This window comes from Elephantulus edwardii, unplaced genomic scaffold (genome assembly GCF_000299155.1).
Source record: "Elephantulus edwardii isolate Elephantulus edwardi_28Jun2011 unplaced genomic scaffold, EleEdw1.0 scaffold00221, whole genome shotgun sequence".
In the NCBI taxonomy this organism is placed as follows: domain Eukaryota; kingdom Metazoa; phylum Chordata; class Mammalia; order Macroscelidea; family Macroscelididae; genus Elephantulus; species Elephantulus edwardii.
In genome coordinates this window covers 1,841,781-1,856,463 of record NW_006399971.1, presented here as the reverse complement: position 1 = coordinate 1,856,463, position 14,683 = coordinate 1,841,781, and the positions used below count along the sequence as shown (strand labels likewise).

Here is a 14,683-nt window from a genome sequence, read left to right as displayed (position 1 = left end):
AAATACAAACCTCTTCTTGAAGCTTTGAATTTGTCTTTTCCAAGCCATCTATCTTGGCCTGAAGATCCCCAACAGTGCAACTGTAGAAAATATGTAAAGACGAAAATCTAAAAGCTGTTTTTCTAATCTGTAAACACTGAGAACAGAAATTTCTAGACTTTCTATGTGAGACAGAAAATTAAAGGGTCTCCAATGAACTAACTCTGTGGAGATGAAAATTCTAAATATGTGTGTGGGTGCACACACAAACACTTTTCAATAATTTTTCCCCCTAGAACAGTGTACTCATTTCTTTTTTAGTCAAATAGGAAGGAAACATTTCCTCCTTCCCACAATACAATATATGATAGGACCTAAAATGAACTGAGAATATTACATAAAGCAGTATTCACAACAAGATGGTTTTACTTTTCTGGTAGTAGGATGAAATGTGATCTTTAAAGCTTTTTTCATATCTTTCTCTCTTTAAAAAATATTTATTATTTTTTCCATTGCTTTACATTTTCTTCCTCCATCGATCCCCCAGCCAACCTAGCAATGCACCCCTTGTTCTAGGTCACTGTCATACATATAATGCCTAATCATATACTCCTTTTAAACAGTTCTCTCCTTCATCTGTTCCAATGGTAATGTTCATTATTCATCCTCTGTTTCCTTAGTTTTCCTCAACGTCATTGTCAGTCTTGTTTTATAAGAGTGGTGTTATGTAGTATTTGTCCTGGCTCTGGTTTCTTTAGGGTATATTCACAGTAGTGGAATAGTTGGGTCAAATGGTATTTCTATTCCCAGCTTTCTGACAGAATGTCAGAGCACCTTCCATAGTAGGTGTACTATTTTATATTCCCACCAGCAGTGAATGAGTGTTCAACTATCTCCACAAACTCACTAGCATTTGTTGTGTGATGCCCCGTCATACTTTGCTATTGCTGGGCCTTTTTCTGTTTTTTAAAATATTCTCTAAGGAATATATACTACCTTTATATTAAAAAGAATCAGAAAATAGAAAACAGTGGACTTGGTAACCAACAAAAATCATAATCCCTGCAATACTAACACTGCTTTTAGGACTACACTTTTTAACTCTATCAACACATTTAATCCTAATTCGAGTTCAATGAGGTAGGTTCTATTATTTTTCCTTGTCCTACAGACAAGTAAACCAGAACTTGACATATTAAAGAACTCTCATGGTCACACATCTATGAAGGTGGTCAGGATCTGAGTCCAGGTGTTCTGGCACCTAAACCTGTTACTTTGATGCCAGCCACAGGCCCTAATGTCAAACAAGGTTCTTTTACTGGCGAGGAAAGAAAAGAGAGAAACTGAGAAAGACTTAGGAATCAAGGTTTAGGAGTTGGGTGGAAGAAAAAGTAAAATTACAAAGTAGAAAAGTGAATGAAAAGGTTAATTTTACACCTCAACTTGGTTACGTTTCCAGTAATGTGGTCAAACATTGACCAGTTGCTGTCCCATAATGTCATATAATATAATGATTCTTTATAAGATAATCTAGTATAATTAATCAATCAGTTGAATAGAAGGTTTTCTTAAAGTGTGATCTGCCTTGAGATTACAAACAATTGTTTTGGCAGAACTTTGATCTTTCTCTCATCTCTTGTTCCCTGACCTGTGATCCAAACTTAGGACAAAAAAGCTACAGGAAAAAAAAAACCAACTACAGGAGTCTTTAGTCTTTACATTCACATAAAAAAGGCTTACTCTTTTTTATGTGTATCTATTTATCTACCTCACTAGTTCTGTTTCTCTAGGAACCTTGACTAAGACAAAGAATACAACAAAAAATATGGAAGGAATTAAAAGTTTCAAGAGTGTATAGTTTTCAACTCTACATTAACTTCAGAATGTACCAATAAAATTTGTTTTCTTACAAAATATAAATTGTCAAAAATTATTTATCCTCAAATAAGAGTACTATACAGACCAATAACTAAGGAAAAAATAAAAAGGTAGTCAAGTATTAGCTCCATAAAAGCTGTGGGCCTAGATGGCTTCAAGTTTGTTTTTCAGGAAATAATGTCCATAGACTAGAAGCTGTAGGCAGGCACAGAAATTAGGCAAAGCTTCTAATTCACTTTATGAAGCTGCATAACCTTGATAGCATGCCAAAAGAATAATTAAGTCAACTTATATGTTAAAAGAATGATTAAATTACTAAAACTATGATCAAGTAGAGTTTAGTTCAGTGAAAGGGAAATAGTTCAGTATGAAGAAGTCAATCTCTACCTCTCTGTATGTGTTGTATGTCGTTTCTTTACTAATGAATAGGGCCTGGGAATCTCCTGGAGCCCTAAGAGGGTGCTTTTTTGCTTTAATGAAATTCTCTATTTTGCTTGCTTTGAAAGTGTTATAAATAATGGCATTGTACAATTGCAATTAAGGTTATAAAACAAAATATATGAGTTATTAGATGAAAATTAAAAGACGCATACCTTAAAAATGACTAAACATTGAATATTAAAGAACTAAATAAATGACAAAAGAAGCAAAATAATCTAATAGCTATCATATCAACAGGTTAGGGGATAAAAGTTCTGATTACCTTCATGGATGGATGCTAAAAGACATTCGGTAAGATTCAACATCTAATTCTTATAATAACTCTTAAAAAAATGGGACTGGATAAAGAATCTCTCTGTTCAAACAGCAGCTACCACCACACTTAATGAAGAAGCTTTAGAGCAACATTCTCTTAAGCATGTTGTGGGATGTGGAGACACTTCACCTGTGCGTCATGGGCAGAGGCTCTCCTGTGGAGCACTGCTAACTTGAAAGGTAGACATTATAAAAGGTTTGCAGTTAGAGACCATCTCTTCTAATTTCCATCAGTATCTTCAATGAGATGTGTTTCATGAAATACATTAGCAGTTTTTCAATAAAAAACAAAAATCCAAAATAAAGATGCCTATGAGTATCATCAAATTGTTCCAGGAAGTCCGGTCATGTGGTTTTCAACCCATTTTTTCCAAATAATATCCACTAGAGGCATATATCACATTCCCATCAGTGGCAGTGATATTCAACTACATGGCTGCAGTATGGGGAGTGGAGTCAGTCTTTATTTACCCACTGAGATTCTAAGACCATGCAAATTAAAATGACAAAAACTCAAAGAATTCCCAAATCTATATATCAGTAATAAATATTTTTCTACTCTGTGCACATGTATATATTTTTTTTCTTATTTATGCTAACTCAAATTACATAAAAAAATTATAGGACAAAGAGTATGTAACTAACACTAGAAAAAAGAAGCAAGTCTTACCTTAAGTGTCTATTGAGTTCTTCTACATAATTCTTTTGATCAAGAACATCAGTAATTCTTTCATGCCTTTTTAAAAAAAGAAAAGGGAGTTACTTCTCAAATTCATGGTTAATGTATTTAACTCTCCCCTAACCTTCCCAATCACCTTTTAGAAGTACCAATATCTTTAGAGAAACCAAGAGACAGAGCTCAGTAAGACATGTCTAGCCCTAAGAGAAGAGTGAGTGACTGGTCAAGGAGGCGACAGTCAAGGTCTTGCGTCCCCCACAGATGCCCTCCATTTGTGAAGCTGCCTTTTGGACATTAGGGATTCGGAGAGACAGCCAGCCCCTCACCAGCAAAGTGGAAGCACCAAGCCATCACATGTATGAATGTGGCGGAAAAAAAAAAGATTCTTAAATTCAAAACGGCTTACTTGAGACAGGAGATGATGGAAGCTTTTGAAACATAAGTTGATCAGTTCGAAAGGCCAGGGTAGTATGGTTAATTAATACAGGCAGGCCCTGGGTTATGAACAAGATTGGTTCCCAAGTGTATCTTTCAATATATATGTAGGTGAGTATAATACAGTTTTTATTTAGCCCTTTCAATGCTTTAAAAGTTGCACATGTGGCAAGTGAAAGTAAAGAAGAATGTTTTGAGTATGGGTGGGTCCAACTGTTTCAAAGCAAGTAAGGTATATCAAAGATTAAGGAGCAAATACAATTTCTTTCTTTTTTTTTTTAGCATGCCGTAATAAAAATGTATTCCATCACAATATACAATAGACAGGCAGTTTAGGGAAAGGGATTAAGCTGTATTCATGTTGGAAAAGAAACTGAAGCATAAACAATGTTTGAGATGGTTGTACAAATATAAAACCCTCAATTTCTAATTCGCAAGAAAAATTTTTAAAAATAACTTCTCTTTTGGGCACTTCTTACAAGGTAACTACAATTTCTAAGTCAGATGTCTACAATGTAGGGACTAACTGCATTTTAAATTTAACCTTTCCACCTTCTAATTCCCTCCTACCCCATTTTTTTATATACATACAAACATGTATGCACAATTGGGATCATTCTACAGGCTCTCATACCTTATGTGCTGGACTTGTTCTTCTGAATGTATTTTTTTAACCTGCTTTCCTCCATCTGCCCTTTCCATAGCTCTCCCAAGTAATCCATATTAACCACCAGTTGAGTATGCTCCATATGCATATTATATGTGTGTATGGAGTTAAAATATAGCATAAAAACATTAAGGGATACATATTACAGATTTTTTAAATGAAAATTAGGTATCATATGTAATTCTCATCATCATACTTTTCTCATCAAGTAAGATCTAGTGGAAACATTCCAAATGTACTCTGTCAGTAGGTTACATATATTCTATTTTATGTCTATATGTCATAATGTTAACAATTATGGACGTCCCATACTTCAATCTATTATTCCCTTATTACTGGTATTGTTGTGTGCTGTCGAGTTGGAATGAATCCATAGTTGACCCTCCAGCAGATTTTCAGAGGCAATGAATCCCACAGGAGGCGATTACACATCTTTCTCCTAAGGGCAGCATCTGGTGGATTCGCAGCACAATTTCTTACCACCAAGCCTTTTATTAGAAAATAATAATTCTGATCAAGGAGGATAGAAGGAGAATTGATGCCTTTGAGCTATGGTGCTGGAGAAGAGTATTGAGAATACCATGGACTGCTAGGAAAACAAACAGATTTGTCCTGGAAAGGGTTAAACTGGGTGGCTCCTTGGAGGCAAGGATTCTGAGGCTCCATCTAACATACTTTGGACATGTTGTGAGGAGAGACTGGTCCTTAGAGAGGGACATCATGCTTGGGAGGGTGGAGGGACAGCGCAGGAGAGGAAGGCCCTCTATGAGGTGGATTGATTCAGTGACTGGGGTAAGCGGGATGGGAGTGTCAGAGACAGTGCGATTGGCACAGGACAGAGCAGAGTTTAGGGCTGTTGTACATAGGGTTGCTATGCGTCGCAAGCGACTCGACGGCACATAACAACAACAACATCATCTTAAAAAAAGCTGTGAAGGCTATATTTTAAATTCCAAGTGGATTAAAACCCTGTACTCAAGGTTTTAAAGAACTGATAGGTTCTCACTGACCCATTCCCACGTAGGGTGCTGCCAAGGCACCTAGACTGTAGGGTCATTGACAGGGAAGACTTAAAAAGACAGGTGATAGAGGCACACGGTAGAATGGTCAAACACAATTAGTTTACAGTGAAAACTTTCCATCAAGCCTGCCTGCCATCCCCTTCCCACAGACAAGCACTGTTCCTAGCGTTGTTATTAGTGTCACCCCAGAGATGTCCTACCCAATGCCACCGGAACAAGTATATCCTTTTCATAAGGGAAATCTTAGAGTAGAAAAATACTTAATTCCTAAATGCCCTTTTCTTTTCTTCCTAGATAACCTCTTTTTAAACAATGCTCTTACTAAAAAAGATAAGGGAGAGCTAGCTGCACGTGGTATGAAAGAAACATCTGAGACACACTATGACCAAAGAATAAGTCAAAGGGCAATTTATACATTACCTCCATATTCATATACAAGCAAGTAAATAACAGAGCAAAACATACCACCAATAAGCATAAGTACCTGTAAAGGGATTAAAAAAAATTGCAAGGAGAAAAAAAGAGCAATATTCTCCAAGGAGAGAAGTAGGGATGAGGGGACAGTGTGAATGAGGAAGTTTCATGTTTATTCTCTCCTCTTCCTTATAGCTATTCCTTAATTAATTCCTTAAGCAATGAGAACCATTAATAGCACTTCCATTAAAAGTAGCCACATGAAAACGACAAGTTCAAAAAAAGCAAAACCAAAATGTCATTCTTTGCCAGAACAACATGCATATGTGAACAAATACAGAGCACAGCACTTACTCTTTGCCACCATCAAGGTCCTGTACATCTTTAAGGTAAAGGGAAAAATCGATCACTCCAACCTGACAAAAGACAAAATTTACATTAAAAAAGAACATTTCTCAATTTCCATATGCAAAAAAAATCTTTTAGAGACACTTCTCTTTTCTACAAACTATTTATGTTAGGCTAAGCAGCTCTGGGTCATACGGTTGGCCTTTTTAGTGTTTTTCACTTTTAGCGTTTTGTTGTACACATTCCTCCACTCTACACAGGATCTTTTACTGTGATTCTTTTTAGAGTGGCCGTTGGTTGTACTATCTAGTTCTCCTGGTCTCAGGATCACGGAGGTTGAGGTGCTCATGATCCATTAGTCCTTGGGCCTAATTGTTTCAGTACATCTTTGTTTTCATTCTTCATTCTGCACAGAGACAGATTAATAGATGCACCTTAAAGAGCAACAATGTCTGATTAAAGACTAAGGTATGCCTGATCCAAGCCACAGTCTTTTCAATTACTTGTTATGCATCTTAAAGTTGGACAATAAAGAAGGATGACAGATTGATTCATTTGAATTGTGATATTGAAACAGAGTGCTGAATATCCCATGGATTGTATAAAGAATAAACAAGCGTGTCTTGGAGGAGGGGGAACCAGGATGCTCTTTATAGGAAACTCTGTCTCACATACTTTGGGAAAATTGTCAAGTTAGGCCAGTCCCTGGAAAAAGATATCATAATGGGAAAGGTCGAGGCTCAGTGAAAGGGAGGAAGACCTTCAACAAGATGGACAGGTACACTAACTGTAATATCATTTTATAGTCCAGTTTCTCAGATTGTTTGCTCAGCATACAGATTAATTAAGTAGGGAGAGAGGATACAATCCTTTTTTTTTGGGGGGGGGTCTATGTACAGGCTTTATATGAACACATTTAGTATTCTGTAATTCCCACTCTTCACAATAATATCCATAATTTGTTATGATCTGCACAGCTTAATGTCTCCACAGTCAACTAAACACATTCACAGATGACCCTCTAGAGGGTTTTCAGAGGCTGTAAAACACATGGGAGGAGATTTCTCCCTTGGAGCAGCTGGTGGATTTTAACCACCAGTCTTTGGGTTGGCAGTGCAACTCCCTACCCACTAGGCCATCTAACTGAACATCTTTCCAGGACTGTCTGCTTTCAACCAAAATCTATCTAATGTCAGCAATGACATCCTTGTTCCATGTTCTCTTCTGAAATCCAGCTCAAGTTTTCAGCAGTTCCCTCCTGATGATTTGCTCCAGCCATTTTTTAAATTATCTTCAGCAAGATTTTACTTGACTGTGATAATATTACTCTATAACATCACAACATTATTAGCTATTGCTGGTGTTTTTTTTTAAAGGGCAGAACTCGCTCAGCATTTCTTTTTTATTTTATTTTAAATAATTTAATTATTATTTGTGTGTGTTTGTACCGTCAGATCAGATCTGACAGGTACAGGAGGCAATTGTCCCTCCTTCTCCAGCAGAGCATCTGGTGGATTCAAACGGCATAGTTATTGCTGTTTGTTGTAGTACACTGTCAAGTCAGAACCAACCCATAGCTGACCCTCCAGTGCATTTGCAGAGGCAGTAAATCACCTGGGTGAAGACTGCCCATCTTTCTCTAGAGGAGTAGCTGTTGGATTCAAACTGTGTACCTTTACAATTCCTAATCAGTAAGCCACTAGGGCTCCCTAGGAAAATATAAATCAAAACCAAAATAAGACCATTTTATATCTACAAGTATGGCTATAGGAGCCTCAGGCACATTACTTAAGTATGCAGTTGTGAACTTAAGGTCATCAGCTTGACGATCTTAACCAGCTGCTCTATGACAGCAAGATATAGTAGTCTGTTTTTGTAAAGCTGTCTGGCCTCCGAAGCCCTAGGGGCAGTTCTACTCTCTTACAGAGTTGAGTAGGAATCGACTGAAAGGCAGCAGAACAGCTGTAAAGGTTCCTGATAGAATGCTGGAAGGTGCGGCCCTCAGGTTGGAAGGCACACAAAATACAACTGGGGAGAGCTGCTTCTCAAAGGACAGTCTACCTTAATGATGGATGGAGTAAAGGACTTTCATTTGCTGTAGGACTTACCAAATGAGAGAAAGCTGTAAGCATCCTTAATAATTGGGATATATAAAGTATGAATCTAAGAAAATTAAGAATTGTCCAAAATGAACTGGAACACATAGAGATCGACATCCTAGGGACAAATGAGTGGAAATGGAATGGTACTGGTAATTCTGAATCAGGCAACAATAATCTACTCTGCTGGGGATGACAAATTGATGAGGAATTGTCACACTGATCAAACAGTATCATTAATATAACATCAAAGTAGAGGCTTGCCAAAGATGATTAAAAAATGGCTAGAGAAGCACTTCAATAAATAATTGACAGAAACTCAATCTGCATTCAGAAAAGGTGGAAAAGGGGACATCATTGATGATATCAGATGAATTTTGGTGGAAAGTGGAGAAGACGAGAAAGACATTTACTTTGTTTACTGACTATGCAAAAACATTTGACTGTGTAAATCAAAACAAATTGTGGATATTCTTGGGAGACATGGGAATTCCAGAACATTTAACTGTGCTCACGAGGAATCTATATACATACCAAGAAGCAGTTGTGTGAACACAAGGGGTTCACACATGGTTTAAACTCAAGAAAGGTATGCATCCAGGGTTGTATCCTTTTACCATAACTATTCAATCTGTATGCTGAGCAAATAACATGAGAAGTTGGACTACATGAAGAAGAATGTGACATCAGGACTGGAGGAAGACTTAACAACAATCTATGATATACAGATGACAAACCTTGCTTGTGGAAAACAAAAGACTTGCAACACTTACTTATGAAGCTCCAAGCATGTAGCCATCAGTATGGATTTACACCACAACATAAAGATAACAAAAATCTTCTCAACTAGACTAATAAACAACATCATGATAAACAGAAAAGATAGAAGTTGTCAATAACTTAATTTTACTTAGACCCACAATCAATACCCACGGAAGCAGAGTCAAGAAATCAAATGATGTACTAATCTGCTTTCAATAACCTCTTTATATTAATAAAGAACAAGGATGTAATTTTAAAGATTAAGGCACACCTAGCCCAAGCAATAGTATTTTAAATTGCTTCATGTACATGTGAAAGTTGACAATGAATAGGGAAGAATAACAAAAATTGATGACTTTGAAATGTGGTGTTGGCGAAGAATATTGAAAGTACCACAGACTGCCAAAAAAACAAGCAAATCTGTACAACAACATAAGTGTTCCTGGGTGGCTCAGGATAAAGCACTTGACTGGTAGTCACAAGGTTGGAGGCTCAATCTCACTAGGAGGAGCGCTGGAAGGAATGCTCTGGAGACAAACTTCCAAAAGATTAGTTGTCAAACCCAGTGAAATAGCTCTACTCTATACTCATGAGACTGCCATGAACTGGAATTAATTGGATAGTAGCTAATAATAACAACTGTGTTACATCTAAGCACAAATTCTATGGGTCTAGATCTCAATAGATGGGCAAGATGGAGTTTTATATGAATTCACTGCAGAGATGGAGTGAATCAGGGACAGTGTCCAGAAAAGAATCTTGTGAAAGAAGTATTTAGAAAGGGATAAAATGAGAGCTTATTAAGGAGACTGATAGAGTAAGAGCTTGGTGATTTCTTTAGCTAGGCTAAAAAAAGGAAAACTAGGAATGTTGTTTCATGGAGACAGGGGAAGAGAGAAGTGTTTTAAGAAAAAAGGGAAAGGGGGGGGGGTTGGGAAAGGAGTGGTTAAGAATACCAAGTAAATACTCATTCAATTTGTCTATTGATTTTAGTGAGATCAATTTTAATAAAATATATAAAATCTCAATTACAAAGGGTTAGAAAGTGAGTACATCAGACATTAGGAAATAGAATTTTTAAAATATATCATTTATAATAGCAACAGATACAGAAAGGTGCTTAGATGTAGGAAGGATGGAGGGACCGAGAAAGAGGAAGACCATCGATGTGATGGGTTGATTCAGTGACTGAGATAATGAGGGTAGGTGTGTCGGAGACAGTAAAGTTGGCACAGGATAGAGCAGATTTCAGGGCTGTTGTACATAGGGTTGCTATGAGTCACAAGCGTCTTGACGACACATAACAATAATAACAACAAGATGTAAATCTGAGACCTATAAAGATAGGCCAAGAACTCCTATAGGGCTGTTCTACACTGACCCAAGAGTCACTAAGAGTTGAAAATGGACTCCAAGGTAAACAACAAAACCTTTGAAAGTATATTCAACTCACTAGTAATCAGACAAACAAAAATCAAAGCAACACTGAATAGCATTTCATGCCTCTCTGACACTAGCAACAATAACAAAAATAGTACATGAAGTATTAGTCTCATTATAGGAACCCCACTTATATTACAATCAAACCTATCTGTGATTTGTGTATACATGTGTGTATGTGGTAAAAATATATGTAACATATATGGCAGCTCAGAAGTCTGTGATAATTTTAAAAGATGCCTGGAAATTCTTTGACATGAGTTTATCTTTCAATACGACTTCTCTAACCCTTGACGTTGCTATGTGGATAGGGAGGACTTATGTGAATGGGGCATTGTAGGCCTATCTACTTGGGGACTGTCGATCTACCATTTCACAAGGAGTTTGGCCAGTCTCAACAATCTATAAGAGGATTGGATAGTCTTGCCAATAAACTGAAGAGCTCTACCTGCAGAGAGGCATACTTCATTCAGCATAGAGTTCTTTGCCTAGCCAGAAAAGAGAAACCTCCTTAAACTAGTTAAAATGTATGACATACTTTGGGACAGCAGTAGCACCAGCAACAGCTGAACTGGAAAACTGGATATGAGGTACGACTTGGAGGGAGCCAATATTGGCAGGACCGAGAACTTGGGAACACTGAGAACCACAAGGCTCAAGGCTGAATGCCTAAGTGCACATTTTGGGAGCTATCATGACTGAATTTTGTTATTACTCTGAATTACAACGTTTTATCTCCCCTAATATGAGGGAGCTTTCACATCAGATTTTGGACCCAGCCAAACAGTAAGACTGGTGTTGAGATGAGTAGAAAGGGGCATGGGAGTGCGGGGGACATGTGTGCCATCATGGGTTACTGGTTTTGTGTTACTGACACTGTGGATGGGGATTGTTTCCCTCTGTAAAGTTGGTAAAGGTCAGATATGGTGTCCCACATGACTCTTGCTTTTTTTACATATATCTTCCTCTAAAAGAAATCTATATTCCTAACCCTTGAACATTTCTACAGTCTGCACGTATCTTGATGAAGAGAATGCAATGTAAATGATGATGTATGACTTTTACGGCTATTAAAAAGACAATATAGCTTCCATCTGGCTCTTAGAATATAGGTTTTTGAAGTTCTGAGCTTCTATTCAAGGAATGCAGAGCTACTCTGAAACCACCATGCTAGGGATCATATGAGAGCATTTGAGAGGTGGTACATGAGAAGCCTCTGCTATTTTAACCCCTACCTCTTTGAACCTTTTTCCGTAGACACTTGAGAAAGCAAGTTTTCCGCTGATGCCAGCCTCAGCCTCCATCTGACTATAATCACATAAGCCCTTGAACAAGAACCTTCCAGCTGACCTCAGACCCCAGAATCACGTGGTGAGAGAAAGCTCGGCATGGGGTATAGGCAGGGGATGGTTAAGCACTTCTGTTTCCCTCAGACATCTGCAATTACTGCCATTAGGGGTTGAGGTCTCAGCCCTGGCCAACAGCTCTCATGCAATAAGAAAGCCTGTACTAAGAGATGGCAGGGCTCTCCCCTGACAAGGCAGTCTACCCATCATGGTGGCTTAATTTACGACCCATTTTATCACCCTGTCTTCACCTTTCCTGACTCTATTTTCCTATTCCCTATTCTCACGAGACTTCTAGACAATATCCTTCATGGTTTTTGTTGTCTCTACTTTTGGCCACTTCTCACTCATGACCTGAATGGTTGCTAGAGGGATCTTTCTTAAATCTAGGCTGATCATTTCAGTGCACTGCTTAAAAACCTCTAACAGCCTTCTAAAAACGCCAGGAATGAAAACCCTTTAATATGGCATTAGGTTGATCCCTGATCACTGGGGTCAACCTCCACATTTATATCACTCCTCAAGAATTCTGCATTCTAACTCTGAAGAACTGTCTGCTTATCCTTAAACATGCCAAGCTTTCTGTGTATGCCTCTTTGCTTTTGCCTCTCCTGTTTTCCACCCTTCCTTGAGCTGTCTATCTTCATGGCACAGCTCCAAGACCCTCTTCCTCCTGGAATCTTCCCCCATCACTGGTCCGTTCTCCTAGCACAGAACTTGCACACTCACTCTATCAGGAAGTCTTTTGTTACTAGCCCCTTTCATAGATTCAGTACATGTCTGCAGTTACCTGGTTACTGCAGGTAATACAGAACAGCCCTGGATTGATAAAGGAATGCTACTATAGCTAAAGATTATTTTACCTGAGAATCCAAGTCTTCTCCTTTTAAGCAGAGATTGGCGTCAAGAACATTGAGTCCCACCAGCAGACCGACAATCACCGTCCCTTCTTCTTCCATCATTAATGCCTCAGGCTCATAGAACTCACTAAAAGAGATGGATATAACAGGGAGCTACTCAGAAATTCCCTCTCCACTCTTCTTCACCCCAACCTACTCTGCCTTTCCAACCCTTGGCTGATGATGGCCATTTGTTTATTCCTTTTACTCCCCTCTACACCATGTCATTTCCTATCTTAAAACTATAGATTAAAAAATTTGAACAAAAGTTTCAAACATTACATATTATCATTGCTTTAATTAAAAAAAACACAAAAAATCCCCTCTACAGGTCTATTTTTAATTATCTACAAAGCTGTCATGAACAAATATTGACAGTAAAATACCTTAAGAGATGTTTATTGTCTATAAGCACTTTCAGATAATCTGCCAGTTTCTTTTGCATGAGTGCAAGATAAAGCCAAGCTCTTCCTCTTCCCACAGCTGTCCTAGAATTAAATCAGATCATCAAACTGTTGCAGCCTGACAAATTATACAAACCCAATCAAACAAACCCAAAGAAAATCAACAACCCAATTTAGCCAGAAAGCTAGACATGCCCAAACAGACACACGACAGTGGAGGAGTTCACAAGAGGTGCACTGCTAACCCAAAGGTGCCGCTTCTCCAGCAGTTCTACTCCTCTAGTGGCTCCTTGGGAGAAAGATGCACAATCTCCCCGCATGTGATTTACAGCCTCTGAAAGCCTGCTGGAGGGTCAGCTGTAAGTTTGTTCTGATTCAATGGCAATGACAGTGTGAGCAGATGCAGAGTACCCAGTGAAACTAGCTGCCTGGAGGTGGAAAGGGGAATCTGTGGAGAAGGAAGTATGAGATGGGAATACTGTTCAAATTTTGTACTATGGTATGGATTTTTTTTTAAATATACGAAGAAAAATTATTAAACCACAAAATTGTGATCTCTGAAGCAAAAGTTGTGTATATTAAAAAGACTAATATAGAACACAATGCTGATTAAAGTCTCATACAACTTCTAAGGCAATAGAAATGTTGTGATGTTAGTGATTTATTGTTCAAAATTACTTTTCCAGCCATTAACTTTGACTTTGATACATAGACAGGTGACAGACATGCAAACAGACGTGATGACTAGCTAGTTCCCAAGTAAATGGAGAAGGCTCAGTGGCAGATTTTGAGAATTTCAGCACAAGCAAAGAAACAGAGAATGCAGTTTGCTCTTTAAGGCCAGAGTCTTGCACCAGTCAGACCTGCAGAAGAGCAGCAGCAGACAGAAACCTGACAAGAGACAGAGCTGACTCTGAGACTACTACCCATAGAATCAGAGCCAGGAGTCTTCACCCAAATTTCTTGGAGGACTTGCGGGGAAAGCCATACTGGCATGAGTAAGAGTTTTGTAATAATGGTCTAAAGCTGTGAGGCTGAAGCTGTACCGACTGAAAAACTATCCTATTGTTAACTAAAATTGTATCTTTTTAACTTCCCCAATAAACCCTATAATCATAAGCATAATTCTATGTGCTCTGTGAGCTATTACAACAGATTTCAAATGCAAAGGAGCAGTAAAATTAGTGGTGGAATTAGTGACTGGAGGTGTGAGAGCATGGCGGACATGTCTGACCTCACAGGAATTGGTTTTGTGCTGTGAAAAATTATTATGGGGGCAGTTCCTCCTTGTGGAGTCAGTAGAGGTCAGAAACAGCCATCCCCGGGGCGACACAGCGCGAGGGCGACGCAGTGCAACGCACGCCGCTGCCCGCAGGGAGGAACACACGCCGCCGCCCACCGGGAGGAACGCACGCCGCCGCCCGCCAGACCAGGGGAACGGCGCCGCCAGACGGGGGAACGCCGCGAGAGGGACCCGGAAGAGACCCAGGAAGAACAACAGCCAGCCACCTGCCGCGGAACTCCAGAGGAGCGAAGACTGTGAGACCCCAGAGGA

The 14,683-nt window shown here is 38.7% G+C and overlaps 1 protein-coding gene across 1 annotated transcript in view; it reads right to left on the bottom strand.

The window, feature by feature from the left end:
- The window catches only part of RUFY1 (RUN and FYVE domain containing 1), a 73,145-nt gene that overhangs the window by 25,168 nt on the left and 33,294 nt on the right, over positions 1 to 14,683 (bottom strand). Inside the window, exons 4-8 of the mRNA XM_006898110.1 lie at positions 13,111 to 13,212; positions 12,689 to 12,812; positions 6,185 to 6,246; positions 3,284 to 3,349; positions 11 to 80 (exon numbers count right to left, since the gene is read on the bottom strand). Of these exons, the coding sequence (XP_006898172.1) occupies positions 11 to 80; positions 3,284 to 3,349; positions 6,185 to 6,246; positions 12,689 to 12,812; positions 13,111 to 13,212 (424 nt within the window). The remainder of the gene's footprint in view (positions 1 to 10; positions 81 to 3,283; positions 3,350 to 6,184; positions 6,247 to 12,688; positions 12,813 to 13,110; positions 13,213 to 14,683) is intronic.